The sequence below is a fragment of the Heterodontus francisci genome, chromosome 12, assembly GCF_036365525.1.
Source record: "Heterodontus francisci isolate sHetFra1 chromosome 12, sHetFra1.hap1, whole genome shotgun sequence".
NCBI lineage: Eukaryota > Metazoa > Chordata > Chondrichthyes > Heterodontiformes > Heterodontidae > Heterodontus > Heterodontus francisci.
Window position 1 is genome coordinate 69,977,044 of NC_090382.1, and position 21,132 is coordinate 69,998,175.

Genomic DNA, 21,132 nt, shown 5'->3' on the forward strand with positions numbered 1-21,132 from the left:
GACGATTTGCCAGTTTCGTTGGCATTTTGTTTAAAAATTGGGCAAGTTGATGATGATTCCAAAGCTTGCTGATTTTTTTCCCCCTGATCTGAAGGAATGCTTTTACCTGTATTTTATCACCATGCCAGGCATCCCTCTGTGAACATTGTGCTGGATCTATGCTACTTCTCAGATGTTATTAGCTAAATATTACTCAAAGTAAAATATTTAAATGAAGCCCTTGCCACCTAGCTAACTGCCAATTCTATACTTTTCTATCAGAAATGATCCCTGTAGTTTGCCAACATTTGTATATTCCTTTATTTTTTTTCCTTCAAAGGAAATAAATGTTTCAACGGAATGATCACAGAATTCAGTTTTGTCAGATTTACTTGCTATGCCCAAATTTGATACAAAATAAATGTTTTAACCCTGCATCAATGTCTTTTCCACTAGCCAGCCTTACAAATACTGACCATACAGTGAAGAAATAACAAGATCAATAGTTATTAGGTGAGATTTACAATTGTAATGCTATCTAAATCTTATGCGCAAACCTGCCCTTGCTGATGCTGCATGGTTTGATTGTCCTACTTCTTAACTGAGCAAAGTACTCTAAATGAGAACAGCAACTACAGTGGCAGGCGGCAGTTAGCTTCTATAGGCTGAGGCTTGAGATGATTGTGGTCTGAAACCTCTGTGATGTCTCTGCATGAGCTGGAGCCATGTCTGACAATGTAGTGGCTATTTTGTAGTGGTTATTTTCTCAATCCTTTGAGATGCCTGGCCAGCATGAAAAGATGTGTGGCCATCTTGAGAGAATGCTGCCTATTAGGACCCTGGAATGGATGGATCATGAAAAGAAAGATAAATAAGAAGAATCCACATTGAAAATCAAATGAACATGCCAAACAATTCATTATAATTTAATTAAACAAAAGTACTTGTATGCTGTCCGTAAATATGCAAATATGGCCAAAGGGGAAAGAAACATTTAGACTTTTGGAAAGGCTGAGGAGGTGAGCAATTCACCACATTATTATACTGCCACTTGTAAAGTGATTTTGAGTTTACCACAATTTTTCATAATATTATTGAAATGATTCTGGAGAGAGAGCCTTCACTCTAAAGAGTGCACATTTTAAAGTCTTCGTGGTGAAAATGTGATATATTTTCAATCCACAATCAACTTGAAAACACTGAAAGAGCAATTTGTTTATTTCAGAATTTCCTGATGGTATTGTCTCACTAGGGTTTGGAAAGAAATTTAATTTTAAAAATCTCTTTTCAGAATTCTAATTTAGGGGAGGGAGCATGCCGAATGGTTCGGCATCAGATTCGCAATCTGAGATATTTTCAGTTTCATTCTCATGTTTTTCTCAAATTATTCCTCCTGCTTTTATGATCAGAGTGCAGCATTAATTATAGTCACAGAACGGTTTATATCCTGGACTAGGTTGCCTTCCCAACTGGGTAAGAATTCAGACTGGTTAGGCATCAACACGGGGGGTGGGGCGGGGGGGGGGGGGGGGGGTGGAATGGCATCACTTTTCAAATAAACATTTTTTTAGAATTAACTATGTGTTATTTAAGGTAAAATATGTCAATACTGGACAATGACTGGTTTTTTCACAGAGAAAAGACTCTTTAGTTGTATCAGTTTAGGTCAGAATATAATTCAAGTCCTTCTGGTAAGAAGTATGCCGCTCAGCTCTAGGAGGAAGTAGAACGGGAAATCATGAGTGGAATTCCCTGCATTCTTTCTCAGTACTTTAGTTGAAAATAGTCTCAAGTGTGCCTCAAATATAATCTCTCTCATGGCAGTGCCACCAGGTCACTCTGAAGATCTTATCCTACTGCATTGTGTCCCTGGGCCAGTCAGAGATGTCTATCCTCGTGCACTGCAGTCAGACTACCAGTTGGTGCCAAGCTAACCTTGAGGTATGTGTTCTATCATAGTACTGCCAGGACACTCACCACCTAGTGGGAAAGTAACATTTTATACAATAGATCACAGGCGAGCAATTTTGTGATCAAACTGGAAGTCAACAATTGGTTTCATGAGTACCTAGATTACAAGTTAATGATCAATACTTGCTGATTCAGCTGTTAATAAAACTATGACTGACTACAAGTGTTACATTCTGTAAAATAAGTAATTAAAGTCTATTTTGATACACAACACCACCATTTTTCCGTTCATTTTCATATGCTTTTGATATTTTCACCATCCTACTTGTGATAGTTTTACAGGAATGTTTCGAATTCATTGGACAAATTGATAGTTTGGCATATTCTAGTTTTTCAATCTTATCCTTTTAAGCTTAGAGGGTGATCCTGTGCAATCTGCAAGGAACCATACCCAAAAGGAAGGAGAATCATCACTAAAACAGAGCACTATCTCCACCTGCACTCCCTTCAAGCACATTTCCTGCTGAGGGCATGGAATACCCCTAGTATAGTGAGGTATGGTGCAACTTTACAGTAACAAACAGTGACTTGCTGAATGATCAAATATTAGAAAAAAATGCAAAATACTGCGGATACTGGAAATCTGAAATAAAAGCAGAAAATTCTGGAAATTCTCAGCAGATAGGACAGCATCTTTGGAAGCAGAAACCAAGTTAACATTTCAGGTCAATGACCTTTCATCAGACCTGACCTGACCCGCTGAGTATTTCCAGTATTTGAAAAGATCACTCTCACACTCTCACACACACACACACACAGTCACATGTGCAGCCACTGTGTGGGGAAGGGCGTTGGGAGAGATACAAGAAATCAGTTCTCCTCCAATGTCCCAATTTATTTATTGGGATTACAGATAAGAAACAATATTGTGTGAACTTTGGTAACACTAATCACAGCAAGTAAGCAAACTGTCCAGTGAAGGAGCTGCTTGTGGTTAATTAAACCCCAGAGGGAGTTCTTTAAACAAAGGACAATGTTTACACTTGTTTGCTTTCATTAAACTTCATGATTGAATGATTTCATGCAAAATTGATTTTTAAATTGGAAAAAAATGGATTTGCGTTCTAATTGTTAATTTAACAATGGAAAAGTATTTCAGATTTCTTTTTCAAAAATCATTTGTCCAGTTCTTCATGTTTGATTGTATATCAGTTTATTTTTGTCTGTAACAAGGTTACAGCGCTGCATCAACATGTTTCTTATTGATCTGTATTGCTACCGTGGCATATTTTGTGCCAATATACAACTTAAACATACAAACTGGCCTTTTTACTCTATATTATTGTTGAAAACTGATGGTACATTTAACAGTTTCAGCCTTCAGCAAAGATTCATCTGGTTTCTATCAATACTCAGTTAAGTTTTGATATATTCTCTGAAGGCATTTTTACTTGAGGTACGACCATCAATGGCAGGAATGCAGTTCTCGCATAATTGACATCAACTGAAAATATAAAATCATGAATCTGTGCAAGACACGTATCCATACTAAAAAAAATGGTTTCCAAGCGGCCTTGATTTGGAGTAGCACCACTACTAAAGTAAACCAGGGAGGGTGTTGTGTATAGTACATGGGCCTCTGTTTTTATGCTGCTCTTTTAAGATATCTACACCTCGCCCTCCATTACCAAAACCCTGGTCCAAATTTTCATCATTTCAAGGATAGATTTCTCTAATGCTCTCCTCAGCAATTTCTTTCCTCCATCAACTAGTATTAATCCAGATTCCTGCAACCTGAGTCCTTTTTCATACAAAGTCCGTCACACCCATCACCGTTGTCCTTGACAGACTCCGCTCGCTCTTTGTTCGTCAACATATCAGCTTTAAGCCCCTCGTCCCTACTCGTGCCCTTGCTCCAACCGTAACTTCAGCCTGCACCCTTTGCTTCTGGATTATTACTCATTCCCCATTCCCTCCACTCTGCCATTGGAAACTATCTTTCGCTAAGCACACGACTGTTTGTGGAACCTTCTCCCAAAACCAGACTTCACTGTGTTATCTGTCTCTCTTCCTCCAAAAGCCTTTAACAACATAACTGTTTCACAGTTTTAGTTTCCCTTCCTCTTAATTATTTTATCTTTGCCTCCTGCTTGGTTGCACCTCTGTCCCTTATAAAGAGCTCATTGGCATTGTTCTGCGTGGTGGGTGCTACACAATGTAAGTCGATTTGATCCCCCCCTTCTTCCATCTTAAATATAAAAGTGTCCTAATTATCTCAACTCAGGAGATGATCCCTATTGGTCCATTCTCACCCCTTTGATCTTACAGTACTGCTTGAATTTGACGCTGAATTCATGCTATCACTATACATCTCACTTCTGTTACGACCAGGTGAGAAAGGTGTCTAGGGGTCTTTTACTGTCTTCACCCGGTCTTATTGTAACAGGGTTTGATTTTGAAATACAGTGTGCTTTGAGCCCTCCCTCGGTGAAGTCTTGTTCACACTTTCCAATTATAAGGCAAAGAAATGAGCAAACCAGGTTTTCTTAGGTTTAAAGAAGAAAAGTGAAATTTATTAAACCTTAAACTTAAACTCTAATACGGTTAACGCCTACGGATACACGCTGTGCCCTACGCTAGCATGCATACACGATACGCACATGCAAATAGAGACAGAGAAAAGAAGAAAAATAAAATGGAGAGGTTTGAGGAAATCTCTGAAGAGGGGTTTTTACTGTACTTAGAGCTCACTGTAAGGTCCATGATTGTAGGTCGTCTTGCTTTTCGTTGGGGCCCAGTATTCTTCTTAAACCTTAAAATAAAAGCAAAATACTGCGGATGCTGGAAATCTGAAATAAAAACAAGAAATGCTGGAACCACTCAGCAGGTCTGGCAGCATCTGTGGAAAGAGAAGCAGAGTTAACATTTCAGGTCAGTGACCCTTCTTCGGAACCGTTCCTCTCGTTAACATTAACTCTGCTTCTCTTTCCACAGATGCTGCCAGACCTGCTGAGTGGTTCCAGCAGTTCTTGTTTTTATTTCTTCTTAAACCTTGTTCACTGTAGGAGACTTTTCTCTCTTGGTGTTCATATGTCTTCAATGGTTTCTGAAGTTGGTGAGAGCGAGATGAGGAGTGAGACAGGAGAGAGGTCTCTTCCAGTCCAGGAGCGAACAGCCTTCTGAGTTTCAAATTCAAAAAATACTCCAACAGTCAGTTAGTCATCTGACCTAAACCGGTTTGATTCTGATTGTGTCATCAGTGATTTAACAGACAGAGGTAACATGATGAGGAGAAATTGATAAAACCTCATGATATCATAACATCATGACTTTTAGAAACCAATCCATTTATGTACTGATACAAATCTGACCCTATCTTGGGCCAATAGGTAGGTTTCAGGGTGAAGAAGCTGATCGCATGTATGCAGGCATATTGTATATGTTAAATAGTGTCCTGAATTTCAAAGAAAGCCAGAGCAGAACTAATGTGTGCACTCCAAGTTTATTTGGTGTTGACTTTTAAATTTTATTTATTTATTCATTCACGGGATATGGGCATCGTTGCAAGGCCAGCATTTATTGTCCATCCCTAATTTCCCTTGAGAAGGTGGGGGTGCATCACCTTCTTGAACCATTGCAATTTGTGTAGCGAAGGTACTCCCACTGTGTTAGGTAAGGCGTTCCAGGATTTGGACCTAACGACAATGTAGAAATGGCGATATAGTTCCAAGTTAGGACAGTATGTGACTTGGAGGGGAACTTGGAGGTGGTGGTGTTTCTATGCACCTCTGTCCTAGGCAGAAGGCATTGTGAGTTTCGGAGGTGCTGTAGAAGAAGCCTTGGTGTTGCTGCAGTGCATTTTGTAGATGGTGTACACTGCAGCCACGCTACACCGGTAGAGGAGGGAGTGAATGTTTAAGGTGGTGGATGGGATGTCAAACAAGTGGGCTCTGTTGTGCTGGATGGTGTCAAGCTTCTTAAGTGTTGCTGGAGCTGCACTCATCCAGGCAAGTGGAGCATACTCCATCACACTCCTGACTTGTGCCTTGCAGATGATGGAAAGGCAGTGAGGAGTCAGGAGGTGAGTTACTCGCTGCAGAATTCCCAGCCTCTGAGATGCTCTTGTTGCCGCTTACGTGGCTGGTCCAATCAAGTTTCTGATGCCCATCATTCCAACTGTTACAGGTATAGCAGCAGCAATAAAGAGACAGTTTTGCCGAATTGTGGGGTTCCAGGGCATGATAAGGTCAGCACCAAAAATACCCTGATGTGAGTGTGGTATGTTGACTACCAAGGTAAGTTTATGTAGCTGCACATTGTGTATATATTCTAGAGTGTTATCACTTATTCATTTTAAATTGAAGTGAGAACAACTGTTAGGGGAAACACAATGACATCATAATGTCATCAGACAAATGACTACCATGTTTGAAAACAAAAAGTTTAAGACACTTTATATAGTGACACATTATTTAACAAACAATTTAGTAAAATTTCCGTTAATGTTTAAATGCTGAAATAAGAACAAGTAGGATATGTAAAGGACAATGTTGTTTAGCTTGGCTTTTAAATAGCACAAATATTTTATTGATGCTAAATACATCAATTTTAGAGCACATCATATCACTTGCAAGGCATTATTGTGATAAAGTCCGATGCAAGGTCATGATCTTCCCTGAGGCATAGCTTTGTTTCAAAGCCCATCACCCACACAAATGATAAGCATTATATGAAAAATATTATGGTAAATAATTTGTCAGTTATATTCCTTTTGTTCCAAGACAGGGTACTTTTTAAAGTCTAACATTCTCTGACAATTTTCACTTTGCTTTTCTATGGCAAAATTTATAGGATATTTATCTATAGGAATGTAGAATAAAATGAACAGTTATGCAATGGCAATAGGGTATTTGTCAAGTCTGCAGCTATGCACTTGTTAATTTTAATAAAGTAATAGACATGTATCTGTTTCTGAAGATATTTGCTAGAATACAAACTTGCTCCAGCAGTCAATGTGGAAGAGATTGAGTTGAACTTTACCTGGCAGATCCAGGCAGAGTTTAGGGAGCTAGGAAAGAAACTAGCAAGCAGGACCTCAAAGGTAGTAATCTCTGAATTACACCAGTGCCAGGCGTTAGTGAGCATAGAAATAGGAGCAAAATGAACGCGTGGCAGGAGAGATGGTGCAGAAGGGAGGGCTTTAGATTCCTGGGCCATTGGGACCGGTTCTGGGGGAGATGGGACCTATACAGGCCGGACTGGTTGCACTTGAACAGAGCCAGGTCCAACATCATTGAGGGGTGGTTTACAAATGCTATTGGTGAGGGTTTAAACTAACGTGACGAGGGATGGGAACCAGTATGTAATATTAGAGAGGAAAAACAAGGTGTACAAAGAATTGGGTAGGAAGATAGCATTCGAGTAAGAAATAGTAAAGAGTCAGAAAAGAGGAATGCAATAAGTTCTAAATTAGGTTTACTGTGCATGTATGTGAATGCGCGGAGTAAGATAAATAAGGTTGGTGAGCTGCAGGTATGTGGAAACATGATGTGGCAATAACGGAGACCTGGATCAAAAAAGGGTAGGACTAGATGCTAAATATTCCTGGAGACAAAATGTTCAGGAAAGATAGGGAAGGAAAGAAAGGAGGAGGGGGTGGCAGCATTGATTAACGAGAATTTTACAGTGCTGGAAAGAGAGGATGTCCTAGAGGGGTCAAGGACAGAATCTATTTGGTTAGAGCTAAGAAACTATACACTACAGGGTGTATTCTATAGGCCACCAACTAGTGAAAAAGATAGTGAGGAACAAATTTGCAAGGAAATTACAGAAAGATGCAAAAAAAAAGTAGTTATAATGGGGAACTTTAATTATCCCTGATATAGGCTGGGATAATAGTGTAAGGGGCAGAGAGGGGCAGAGTTTCTGAAGTGTGTTCAGGAAAATTTTCCAGATCAGTATGTTTCCGGCCTAACGAGGAAGGAGGCATTGCTGGATCTGGTTCTGGGGAATGAGGTTGGTCAAGTGGATCAAGTGTCAGTAGGGGAACATTTAAGGGGCAGTGATCATAGTATCATAAGTATTAGGTTAGCTGTGAAAAAGGACAAGGAAAAATCCTGAGTAAAAATAATTAATTGCAGGAGGGCCAATTTGATTGGTGTGAGAACAGATCTGGCCCAGGTCAACTTGAATCAAAGATTGGCAGACAAAACTGTTACATAACAGTGGACTGCCTTTAAAGAGGAGTTAGTTCAGGTACAGTCTAGATGCATTCCCAGGAGGGGGAGGACAAACAAAGCCAAAGCTCCCTGGATGATGAAGTGTTAGCGAGTTAGATGAAGCAGAAAAGGGGTGGCTATGACAGGTGGATAATACAAATGAGAAGCAGGCTGAATATAGAAAGTTCAAAGGGGAAGTGAAAAAAGAAATGAGAAGCAACAAGAGAGTATGAGGAGAGACTGGCAGTTAACATAAAAAGGAATCCAAAAGGCTTCTATAGGCATATGAATAGTAAAAGCATAGTAAAAGGAGGATGGGGCCAATTAGGGACCAAAAAGGGGATTTATGCATGGCTTGGCTGAGGTACTAAATGAGTATTTTACATCTATCTTTACCCAAGAAGAAGATGCTGCCCAAGTCATAGTGAAAGAGGAGGTAGCTGAGACGCTGGATGGGCTAAAAAATGATAAAGAGGAGATATTAGACAGATTGGCTGTACTTAAAGTTGATAAGTCACCAGGACCAAATGAGATACATTCAAGGATACTGAGGAAAGTATGGGTGGAAATTGTGGAGGCACTGGCCATAATCTTCTAATCCTTAGATACAGGGGAAATGCCAGAGGACTGAGGAATTGCAAATGTTACACCCTTGTTCAAAAAAGGGTGTAAGGATAAACCGAACAACTACACACTAGTCAGTTTAACCTGAGTGATGGGAAAGCTTTTAGAAATGATAATCCAGGACAAAATTAACAGTCACTTGGACAACTGTGGATTAATTAAGGAAAACCAGCACAGATTTGTTCAAGGCAAATCGTGTTGAACTAATTTGATTGAGCTTTTTTGATGAAGTAACAGAGAGGGTTGACGAGGGTAATGTGGTTGATATGCTGTACATGGACTTCCAAAAGGTGCTTGATAAAGTCCCACGCATCAGCCTTGTCAGCAAATTTAGAGCCCATGGAATAAAAAGGATAATGGGAACATGGATACAAAATTGGCTGAGTGACAGGAAACAGAGAGTAATGATGAACGATTGTTTCTCGGACTGGAGAAAGGTACATAGTGGGGTTCCTCAGGGACTGGTGTTAGGATCAATGCTTTTCTTGATATATATTAATGACTTGGGTGTGCAGAGCACAAATTCAAAATATGCAAATAACACAAAAGCTGGAAGTATTGTGAACTGTAAGGAGGATAATGATAGACTTCAAGAGGATATAGACGGGCTGGTGGAATGGGAGGACATGTAGCAGATGAAATTTAATGCAGAGAAGTGTGAAGTAATACATTTTGATAGGAAGAACAAGGAGAGGCCTTAAAATAAATGATACAATTCTAAAGGGGGTGCAGGAGCTGAGGGATCTGGGGATATATATGCAATAATCGATGAAGGTGGCAGGACAGGTTGAAAAAGTAGTTAATACGTCATATGGGATCCTGGGCTTTATAAATAGGGGCAAAAGAAAGGAATTATGTTGAACCTATATAAACCACTGGTTCGGCCTCAGCTGGAGTATCATGTCCAGTTCTGGGCACCACACTTTAGGAAGGATGTGAAGCCATTGGAGAGGGTGCAGAAAAGATTTACAAGAATGGTTTCAGGGATGAGGGATTTCAGTTATGTGGACAGTTTGGAGAATCTGGGGCTGCACTCCTTGGAGAAGAGAAGGTTGAAACGAGATTTAATAGAGGTGTTCAAAATCATCAGGGGTCTGGACAGATTAGATAGGGAGAAACAATTCCCTTTGGCAGAAGGGTCGAGAACCAGAGAACACTGATTTCAGGTAAATGGCAAAGGAACCAAAGGTGACATGAGGAAAATCTTTTTTATGCAGCAGGTGGTTAGGATCTGTAATGCACTGTCTGAGAGTGTGGTGGAGGCGTTCAAAAGGGAATTGCATAATTAGCTGAATAGAAAAAAATTGCAGAGCTACGGGGAAAAGGCAAGGGAGTGGGATCAGCTGAGTTGCTCTTGCAGAAAGCTGGCATAGATACGATGGGCCAAGTGGCCTCCTTCTGCGCTGTAACCATTCTATAATTCTATGATATAATTGTAAGGCTTCGTTTTTTCTTTCAAATAATGATCTTATCATTGCAGGTAGTAAGCACCACCAAAAAAGTGGCTTCAACCCACACTTCCAATGACAGTGCCAACTGCAACATTATCAATGCCCAACCGCTTCCCAATGGAGGCGTTCAACAGTTATGGCTGCCTGTAGCTTGAGTAGTGAGAGAAGCACTCCTGCCTGCCTTCATACAAGTAAGCAAATCACCTTTGCTTTCATTGGCCCATTTGCATCTTTCTGAGCCAAGGTTGATTAACATATTGACATTCTGTTTCGGTTCACACATGGGGATGGGAAGAAATTTCAGAAGGAGAAAAATTCCAGTATTAAAATTGCTTACCATTAACTCTGGGCTGAATTTTATAAGGTCACCGCCACGCCATGATTCCAAGTGCAGTGGCTCATTTAAATAGCCGGGGTGGACCATCCCCCAATCACATGGAGGGGGTGGGCTGTCTGTCCCTGTCAATGGCGTCAGCTGCCTGTGCGCAGGCAATGATGCCATTTTTAGAGGGCTGTCAGCCCCATTGGGAAAGTTAAATATTTAAAGTGAAATGGAATTGAAATAAATAAATACATCTCGTTTTCCCCTCTCCCAGCTCCCAAAAACAATTTAATTAATTATTTGCCCTTTCCTCCCCCCCCCCCCACCAAAACACTTATCTTTAACATCTGATCTCTCCCCCCCCCCCCGCCCCCCAACTGCACAAAACTTAAACTATAACCCTTCCCACAACCCCCTACACTGATGACATTAATTTGACTCCATCCCCCCCCCACCCCCCGGCACTGAAAAAACTTACCTCCCCCCCACTCTGTACCAGTGTTGTGATTCATCTCCCCGGACTGGGATCTGCAGACACGGCAGTGGTGGCCAACGTGGTGAAGATTGTGGCGGGACATCAGGAGGCAATGGGAGAGTAATTAATTCAGGTAAACCACGAGGCCTCACCACCGCTGGTAATATCGGGCCGGGCACTGCCGGTGTCAAGGTCTGTGGCAGACCTGGCCGCGGATCCTAACATCGAGGGCTGCTTAAAATCCAGCCCTCTCTCTGATGTGGAAACATAGGGCTGAATTTTACCAGCCCTTTGACAATGGGCTGGGAGGCGGGAAGGCTGGCAAAATAGCATGGAAAGGCTTCAGGTGGCATACTTATTGTTTTCCCGCTGTTGTGCAATTTTGCCAACAGCGGGAAAGGTGGCAGACAGCCTGCCTACAGCCCAATTGAGCCTCTTAAGTGGCCAATTCAAGGCCTCTTCCCGCCTCCACAGGCATTTTACCTGTGGCTGGGGGACCAGATGGGAGACCGCCATGTAATCCAGGCAGCATCCCAACAGATTCCAGGGAGGCATCCTTTTTGGGCACTCCTTGGCCCAAGGGAGGGTCCCCCCAGGTGGCACTGGCCATCCCTGCAGCAACAGCGCCATCTACCCTCAGCAACCACTCCACCCCCCCTCCCCCCCCCCCCCCGCCGTCCCCATAAAATCTAGCAAATAAATCTTCAGCACTATATTTTTGTCTTGGGGAGTCTGCAACTGCCTTCTTGGAGAGAAAGCCTATCTCACAGACTGAAAATGGTTTTTATTTTTGGTATAATATGTGAGCTATTTAAAAAAATACATGATTAGTTATATTGATATTTCCCTTGGTAGTCTAGCCAGGTTTCTAAAGAAACTTTTTATAGTACTTCAGCATATTCCCTTTTATGTTGAATAAGGCACTACATTTATTAAGTCAGCAGAGATGTTTGACACTAGGCCATCCTACTCTCCAAACCAAGAGCTGTTTGCACTTTGTTGTGCCAGTTTCCACAACAGCAATACTAAACTGGCCTTTTGGGGGAGATCAAAACTAGAGGACATAAATATAAGACAGTCACCAGTAATCCTTTAGGGAATTTAGGAGAAACTTCATCGCCCAAAGAGCGGTGGGAATGCGGACCTCACTACCACAAGGAGTAGTTGAGGCAAATAGCCTAGCTGCCTTTAAGGGGAAGCTAGTTAAGCATGTGAGGGATAAAGGAATAGAAGGACATTCTGAATGGGCTAGATGAAAAAGGGTTGGAGCATAAATGGCACGTGGACCAGTAGGGCCGTATGGCCTATTTCTATGCTGTAAATTCAATGCAATTTCTCTCCCCCACCCCTGGTTTTCTGCCTGTCACCTTTCTCTAGCTCGTAGCAGTAGAGTTTGTTGGTAGTTCTCAGCACTTATGCAAGAGTGGGGCTCTATTGCCACAGGAACAAGGTGAGTTGTGTTGTTTATACATTGGGTTGTTCAATTGCAGCTAACATTTTTCATTGGGTGCAGGATGGAAAATAGATTTGCAGAAGTAAATTTAGGAAAAATATATAGTTACGATCGATCATATCAATCATAGACTCTATTTTTATCCCAGAATAAAATACACCGACTAGGTTTCTTTAATAAACAACAAATTATCAGTTTATTATAAAACTAGTCTTAATTTGTAATGAAGCAAAGCATAAAAACACAGATTGAAATATGAAAGTTACCTTTTTACCTTAGCCCCTCAGTCACATACACACACACACACACACACACATATACCGGTTAACCGAAAAAATAGAGATGTTCACTTTAGAGCTCTATTACAAAAAAAAAGAATACTTTGGCCAAATACTTGCTAATTCTTGAAGAAAAATGAGAAGATTTGGAAAGATGTCAGATGTCCTTTGTTTCGATTCAGTGTCCCAACTACACATAGGTGCCTGTTACTGGGATCTTCCTAGAATAGTTTTTTCGATCAGTTTTGCAGGCCTTTCAGGAGAAATGTGGCAATAGTTTCAGTCTGTTTCTTATACTTGCTTCTCAGGACTTCTTAAAGAGGTGTAAAAGTTGGCAGGCTTTTTAAAGAGATGGAACAAGCTGAGTTGGGGATTGCTCCCTTGGCGTGTATTCTCCAACTGTCTTTTTAACACTGTCCACACCCCAAACTTATTGTCAAAAGCAAAACCAATAACTATTTCACAAGAGTCAAGCCTCTTGACCCCCTAAAAATATTGACCTGTTACTTTTTTGTAAATATCTTGCCCCAAGTCAAAGAAAACTCCTGCTGGGTAATTATCTGAAGACGGGTATCTTCCAGTAAGAGCTTGTTTTTAGCACTCCTTGATTCTTCCAGTAACTGTTAGTTTTCAAACCAAGCTCAATCCAAAAGACCTTCTGATGACCGCTTTCTAAAAAAAACACACAAAGTTCCAGCATTTGTGGAATCCTTTTCAGTTTTAAAACCCAAGTCCTCAAAAAAATTTAACAAAAAAATGGAAGCACTCATAACAATATGGATAATTATGATACAGGAAGCCTTTTCATAATTCTAGATATCCAAATGTTTAAATATTCAAAAGCCACTTTGACCCTTGGGGTAGTAAGCATTCTAGGAACTTGATAGTTTGACAAATATCTGATATGGCAAAAAAGGAACAAAAGCGAAGTTGCATCAGCAAAGTCCTCTCATTTTTTATTTGAATCATTGTGTTGTTGTTGACAGCCAGTGGGAGGAACAGGAGGGAGATTGTTCCGAACCATGAATGTTTTTGCAATACAAAGTGAAACAATGGGCTGAATTTTCATTTTGGGGTAGAGACCCTGACTTCAGGAGTATTTCCGGGTCCTGGCCCGAGACCACGTTGGTGCCTGAAGCCCAATACAATTTTCAAGAAGATGGCAATTGCTGTAGAATTGAAGACATCAGGTGGGCTCCTGAGTCTGAAGGGCCAATAGGAAGCTGTCCGGCACTAACCGATTAGCAGCCCCACTGTCAGAGGTGGGAGCTCTGGCGCAAGGGGGCCTCCATTTCCATTTTCCAGGAACAAATTAGGTAAAGAAGAGGGTCAGGAGGATTAGGGCCTTTGGTCATCAGGGGGAAAGCCGCCCACAGTAACAGGCATTGCCAGGGTTGCGACCAATTTTCAGAGCAGCGTCTTTCAAATAGATTGGAGCCTCCGGCTCTGATGTCTATCGTCCCTTCTGCTGGGAGGCAGCCATGGTTTCACGGACGGCCTCCTGATGTGACGGGTACCCCATGCACCAGATTGAAAATCCAGTTGGGGTTGGGAGAGTGCCCTTCATTAGACCCTGAAGGTGCTTAATTGGTTACCTGGCACATTTGGGCAGGTGGCCGGTATACAGGACCAACCACCACTTCCAAAATCACTGGGGGGAGGGACTGCGTCAGAAAGCTATCATGCTACTTGGGAACGTCAAATTGTGGCCTCGCCTGCCTCTGATCCCACCTTCTCAGCCAAATGAAAATTCAGCCCAATGTTTTAAAACATGAGCTGTAGAGGAGGAAAATGAGCATTGTGACAAATGTGTGGTACTAAAGCACTTTGAGCAATATGAACTACAAATCTTTCTTTAAAAAAAAATTATTTATTGTGAGAGAGTTTTCCTAAAGGCAGTTTTGCAAATAAATAGGATTTGTTTTCACGTGTCCCTCATGAATCATTTTTTCTGTCTTCACAGGAAGGCATGCCACAAACATTGACTTCTTCAAGTATGTTTAATACCAGTGGCTTTAGCCATCAGCTTCACCCAACCAAAGAAAACGAACATGAAAGGCTGATATTTCAGGATGGTAACCTTATCTCGGCATCTTTAGAGGCTTTAATCCAGCATCTTATACCTACAGTTGATTATTATCCTGAAGTAAGTGTTTAACACTTTTATTGTGTAGTCAACAAAAAAAATAATTTTTTTTTACAAACGTAATGCATTTTTTCCTGGTACTGTACTTACATAGGAGTTATGGCAATTGATACGACCAGGTGAGAAAGAGGTCTAATGTTCCCGTTCAGCCTTCACCTGGTCTTACTGTAACAGGGTTTATTTTTAAACACATCGTGTTTTTAGCTCCTTGTTCACTGCTTTCCAATTATAAGGCAAAGAAACCAGCACAAACAGGCTTTCCTAGGTTTAAAGAAGAAAAGTTGAAATTTATTAAACTTAAACTCTAATTCGGTTAACGCCTACGGACACGTGCTGCGCCCCATGCTAGCATGCATACGCAATACACACATGCAAATAGACAGAAAAGAGCGCAAAAAAAATAAAGTGGAAAAGTTTGAAGCAATAGCTGAAGAGTTGTTGTTACAGTTCTTTGAGCTCACTGTAGAGTCCTTGATTGTAGGTAGATCTTGCTTTTTGTTGGGGCCCAGTATTCTTAAATCTTGTTCTCTGTAGGAGACTTTTCTCTCTTGGGGTTCATGTTGGGGTTCAAACTGTAGTTCCGCAGTGGAGCAAAGTATAAACCAGGAAATACTGGGGGCTTGTAAGAAAGGTACGGCAACAATCATGGGTGATTTCAGTATGCATGTAGACTGGATTAATCAAATTGGCAAGGGTAACCTCGAGAGAGAGTTCATTGAATGTATTAGAGATTGGTTTTTAGAGCAATATGTTGTGGAACCAACCAGGGAGCAGGCTATTTTAGATTTGGTATTGTGTAATGAGGTGGGATTAATTAATGATCTCATAGTTAAGGATCCTCTAGGGAAGAGTGATCATAGCATGCTAGAATTTCAAATTCAGTTTGAGGGTGAGAAACTGGAGAACACTAGTGTTCTGCAGTTAAACAAAGGTAATTACATAGGCATGAGGACCTATGGCCCTAGTGGACTGGACAGGAAGACTAAAAGGTAGGACAGTTGATGAGCAGTGGCAGATGTAGGTTGATAGGTAAATTGGCCATTATAAATTGCCCCTAGTATAGGTAAGTGGTAGGGGAATTGAGGGAAGGTGGGGATGTGGTAGGAATATGGGATTAATGTAGGATTAGTATAAATAGGTGGTTGATGGTCGGCACAGACTCGGTGGGCCGAAGGGCCTGTTTCAGTGTTGTATCTCTAAATAAAATAAATAAAAAAATAAAGTATATTCCAGAGAGGAAGAAAGATTGTAAGAGAGGGAAAAGACATCCATGGCTAAGCAAGGAAGTTAAGGATAACATAAAGACAAAAATTAAGGCATAACATATTACAAAGGCCAGTGGCAGGCTGGAAGATTGGGAAACTTTTTAAGATCAACAAAGGGGTACAAAAAAAGTAATAAAAAGAGCAAAGGTAAATTATGAAAGAAAACTAGCGCAAAATATAAAAACGGATAGCAAAAGCTTCTGTAAGTATATAAAAGGGAAGAGAGTAGCTGAAGTAAATGTTGGTCCCTTGGAGGATGAGACTGGGGAGTTCATAGAGGGGAACACAGATGGGCCGAAGGGCCTGTTTCAGTGCTGTATCTCTAAACATAAACTAAACATAAACAAATGGTGGAAACACTAAATCAGTATTTTGCCTCAGTTTACACGGTAGAGGACACTAGTACCATCCGAATAGTAACAGGTAATGCAGAGGTTATAGAAAGAGAGGAATTTGAAACAATCATCATCACTAGAGAAAAAGTACTGAGAAAACTATTGGGATTGAAGGCAAACAAGTCCCCAGGGCCTGATGGCCTACATCCTAGGGTCTTAAAGGAAGTGGCAGCAGAGATATTGGATCCATTGGTTATAATATTCCAAAATTCCCTGGATGTGGGATAGGTTCCAGCAGACTGGAAAAGTGTTAATAGAACTCCCTTATTCAAAAAGGGAGGGAGATAGAAAGTAGGAAACTATAGACCAGTTAGTTTAACATCTGTCATTGGGAAATTGTTAGCATCCATTATTAAGGAAGTAATAACAGGACATTTAGAAAGTCAAAATGCAATCCATCAGAGTCAGCATGGTTTTATGAAGGATAAATCGTGTTTGACTAATTTGCTAGAGTTCTTCAAAGATGTAACAAGCAAAGTTGATAATGGGGATCTTGTAGATGTTGTATATCTGGACTTCCAGAAGGCATTTGATAAGGTGCCACACAAAAGGTTAATACACAAGGTAAGATCATATGAGGTTAGAGGCAATTTATTAGCTTGGATAGAATATTGGCCAACAAAAAACCGAGAGTCGGGATAAATGGGTCTTTTTCTGGTTGGCAAGATGTAACTAGTGGGGTGCCATAGGGTTCGGTCCTCGGGCCCCAACTATTTATAGTCTGTATTAATGACTTGGATGTAGGGATAGAAGGTACTATAGCCAAATTTGCAGATGATGCTAAATAGGTGGGATAGTAAGTTGCAATAAAGAAATAAGACATTTACAAATGGATATGGAAAGGTTAGGTGAATGGGCCAAATTTGGCAGATGGAGTTTAACGTGGATAAGTGTGAGGTTATCCATTTTGGTCGGAAGAATAAAAGGCAAATTATTATCTAAATGGAGAGAAACTTCAGAGTGCTTCGGTGCAGAGGGATCTGGGTGTCCTCGTGCATGAATCACGGAAAGCTAGTATGCAGGTACAGCAGGTAATAAGGACAGCAAATGGAATTTTGGCATTTATTACTAAGGGAATAGAGTATAAAAGTAGGGAAGTGTTGCTGCAACTGTAGAAGGCATTAGTGAGACCGCACCTGGAGTATTGCCTACAGTTCCGTTACTTGAGGAGGGATGTAGTTGTATTGGAGGCAGTTCAGAGGAGGTTGATTCCAGAGATGAGGGGTTTGTCTTATGAAGAGAGATTGAGCAGTTTAGGCCTTTACTCTCTGGAGTTTAGAAGAATGAGAGGAGATCTAATTGAGGTATATAAGATGATTAAGGGGATTGACAACGTAGACGTAGAGAGGATATTTCCTCTAGAACGAGAGGTCATAGTTTTAGGATAAGGGGTAGCAGATTTAAAACCGAGATGAGGAGAAATTACTTCTCTCAAAGGGTCATGAGTCTGTGGAATTCACTACCCCAGAGTGCGGTGGATGCCGGGACATAGAGTAAATTTAAGGAGGAGATAGACAGATTTTTAATTAGTAAAGGGTTGAAGGGTTATGGAGAACGGGCAGGAAAGTGGAGTTGAGGCCGAGATGAAATTAGCCATGATCGTATTGAATGGCGGAGCAGGCTCAAGGGGCTGAATTGCCTACTCCTGCTCCTAGTTCTTATGTTCTTATGTGTCTTCAGTGGATTCAGAGGCTTGTGAGAAGGAGATGGGAGCAGACGGGAGAGAGATCTTCTCAGTCCAGGAGCAAACAGCTTTCTATCCAAACTGTTTATACAAATTCAAAAAAACTCAAGTTGCCCAGCAGGTTAGTCATATGACTAGCTGGTTTGACCATGTCCATTTGTATATTCGGCCAGCTAAGTAGCCAACTTGAAATGCGAGCTCCCCCACCTTCAAAAGTCCGTTGTGAGTTGAATGTCAGGGAATGGCTGCTTTGTCCTTCCAAACACTGTCTGTTAATATGCAAATGTCATTTCCAGCCACGGCTGATCGATTTAACAAGTCTTCTTCACTCCAGTAACAGTTTAAAATCAATGTTCATGACAAAATTAATGTGCCTCGTTCTTGGCAGGTGGGGGCCTAGCATGACACAATGTTTAAAAGATTATAAGAAAATTCACTGCTTCATTGTATCTATATTTTTAAATGTCATTATGCTTCTGCAATGTTTATTATCTTCAAAATCAATGGTTCAGCCTGACTCATCATTTCCATTTTATGTCAGTCCCGACACATATGCTCCGATGCCAAGACTAAGCATTATGGTATTTGCAGTCTTAAATATCAGATACTATGTACAATGGAAAGCAATCTAATTTTTTAGCTGCTGCTGTGGAAGCAGTCCCCCACACTTGTATTTTAAGACAGCCGTTCCTTTGAATTTAGCCTGTCTCCGCTAACTTTAAAGTTTATAATATTGCACCCTCTTTTAAACAAAATGCACAACTTGACAGCCTTCAGAACTTAAAATTGAGTTACTAATTCAGAATCTCATTGACACTTAGATTCACGTACCAGCTGGCTGCTCGACGATTATAAAAGATACAGAACAAGGCAAACAGTTGTCAATGGGTTCTGTTGCCCCTGTTGAAATTAGCAACAATAGTTCTCCACGAAGTGTTCATTTGTTTCTGAAAATTAAGCTCCAGTTTTAACTTAACCTGTTTGGTAGGAATAGGATGGGTTCAGGTTGGATGCTTATTTTCTACTCCGCCTGTGTTTGGAGTGTAAAACAGCTATCTGATGTAAACACACCCCATTCCTACTGAGTGTCTTCAGTTTAAATTGGGGCTTATAAGGCTGACCTAGTCAAAAGGAGTAACCAGATTGTTACTAGTTCCGGATGTGTCGTGGATATTCTTTCCAAGTGCTGGGCACTCCCACAAGTGGACGGCACAGTGGCACAGTGATTAACACTGCGGCCTCACAGCTCCAGCGACCCAAGTTCAGTTCTGGGTACTGCCTGTGCGGAGTTTGCATGTTCTCCCTGTGACCGCGTGGGTTTCCGCCGGGTGCTGCGGTTTCCTCCCACAGCCAAAGACTTGCAGGTTGATAGGTAAATTGGCCATTGTAAATTGCCCCTAGCGTAGGTAGGTGAGAGGAGAATGGTGGACATGTAGTAGGGAATATGGGATTAATGTAGGATTAGTATAAATGGGTGGTTGTTGGTCGGCACAGACTCGGTGGGCCGTAGGGCCTGTTTCAGTGCTGTATCTCTAAATAAATAAATAAAAAGTGGTCCGAACATCTTGTGTTCGGGAATATGCCTGTGCTGCCCAATATCTAATTATACGATAGTGTACCTCGGAGTGTAACAATGGATAATATTAGTGCCTGTGATACAAACTGGATATCATGTCTTTTGCACACACCCTAGCAAGCACTTCTCCAATCTATCCAAGGGAAGACTGAGAACACACTTGGTTGGCAAGGACAAAGAAAAAAAAATTATTTAGCTGCTTCATTTTACCAAACAAGCAGTCCATATACAGAGCAACAGTCAAAGTAAATTCCCTATACTTAACTCAATCTCATTGCTCTCCTCAATAATTGGGGAAAAGTAATAAATCACCTTCGCAGATGACACGAACATTGGTGGTGTTGTAAATAGTGAGGAGGAAATCCTTAGATTACAGGACGATATAGATGGGCTGGTAAGATTGGCAGAGCAGTGGCAAATGGAATTTAATCCTGAAGAGTGTGAGGTAATACATTTTGGGAGGACCAACAAGGCAAGGGAATATATAATGGATGGTAGGACCCCAGGAAGTACAGAGGGTCAGAGTGACCTTGGTATACTTGTCCATAGATCGCTGAAAGCAGCAGCACAGGTAGATAAGGTGGTTAGGAAGGCATATGGGATACTTGCCTTTATCAGCCGAGGCATAGAATATAAGAGCAGGGAGGTTATGATGGAGCTATATAAAACGCTAGTTAGGCCACAGCTGGAGTACTGTGTTTAGTTCTGGTCACCACACTATAGGAAGGATGTGATTACACTGGAGAGGGTGCAGAGGAGATTCACCAGGATGTTGCCTGGGCTGGAGAATTTCAGCTATGAAGAAAGACTGAAAAGGCTAGGGTTGTTTTCCTTGGAGCAGAGAAGGCTGAGGGGGAACATGATTGAAGTGTACAAGATTATGAGGGGCATTGATAGGTTAGATAGGAAGAAACTTTTTCCCTTAGCGGAAAGGTCAAGAACCAGGGGGCAAAGATTTAAGGTAAGGGGCAGGAGGTTTAGGGGGCATTTGAGGAAAGATTTTTTCACCCAGAGGGTGGTTGGAATCTAGAATGCACTGCCTGAAGAGGTGGTGGAGGCAGGAACCCATAATATTTAAGAAGTAGTTAGATGAGCACTTGAAACGCCAAGGCTACGGGTCAAGTGCAGGATTATGGGATTAGAATAGTTAGGTGCTGGATGGCCGGTACAGACACAATGGGCCAAAGGGCCTGTTTCTGTGCTGTATAACTCTGACTCTATAACCTGCCCTGTTATGTTTGTGGGCTGACTTATTTTTAGTATTTTTCTTTCATACAACCTCTAACTGCAAAAACTGACCTACATTTTTGTCTTCCAGCTCAAAGTCTCAAAATACTGTGGATAAATCTGAAATA

At 41.3% G+C, this 21,132-nt stretch overlaps 1 protein-coding gene across 8 annotated transcripts in view; it reads left to right on the forward strand.

Annotated features, from left to right (window-relative positions):
- Nucleotides 1-21,132, forward strand: part of LOC137375910 (ras-GEF domain-containing family member 1C-like) — a 189,392-nt gene that overhangs the window by 84,320 nt on the left and 83,940 nt on the right. For 4 of the 8 annotated variants that reach the window (XM_068043588.1, XM_068043589.1, XM_068043587.1 and 1 more), the window contains exons 2-3: nucleotides 10,213-10,374; nucleotides 14,675-14,857. The exons of 1 other annotated variant lie outside the window; for it this stretch is intronic. In XM_068043588.1, the coding sequence (XP_067899689.1) occupies nucleotides 14,681-14,857 (177 nt within the window). In that variant the 5' untranslated portion in view covers nucleotides 10,213-10,374; nucleotides 14,675-14,680. Of the gene's footprint in view, nucleotides 1-1,803; nucleotides 1,921-6,075; nucleotides 6,186-10,212; nucleotides 10,375-14,674; nucleotides 14,858-21,132 lie in introns of all 8 variants that reach the window. 3 more of the 8 variants (XR_010976093.1, XM_068043584.1, XM_068043585.1) reach the window with 2 other exon arrangements.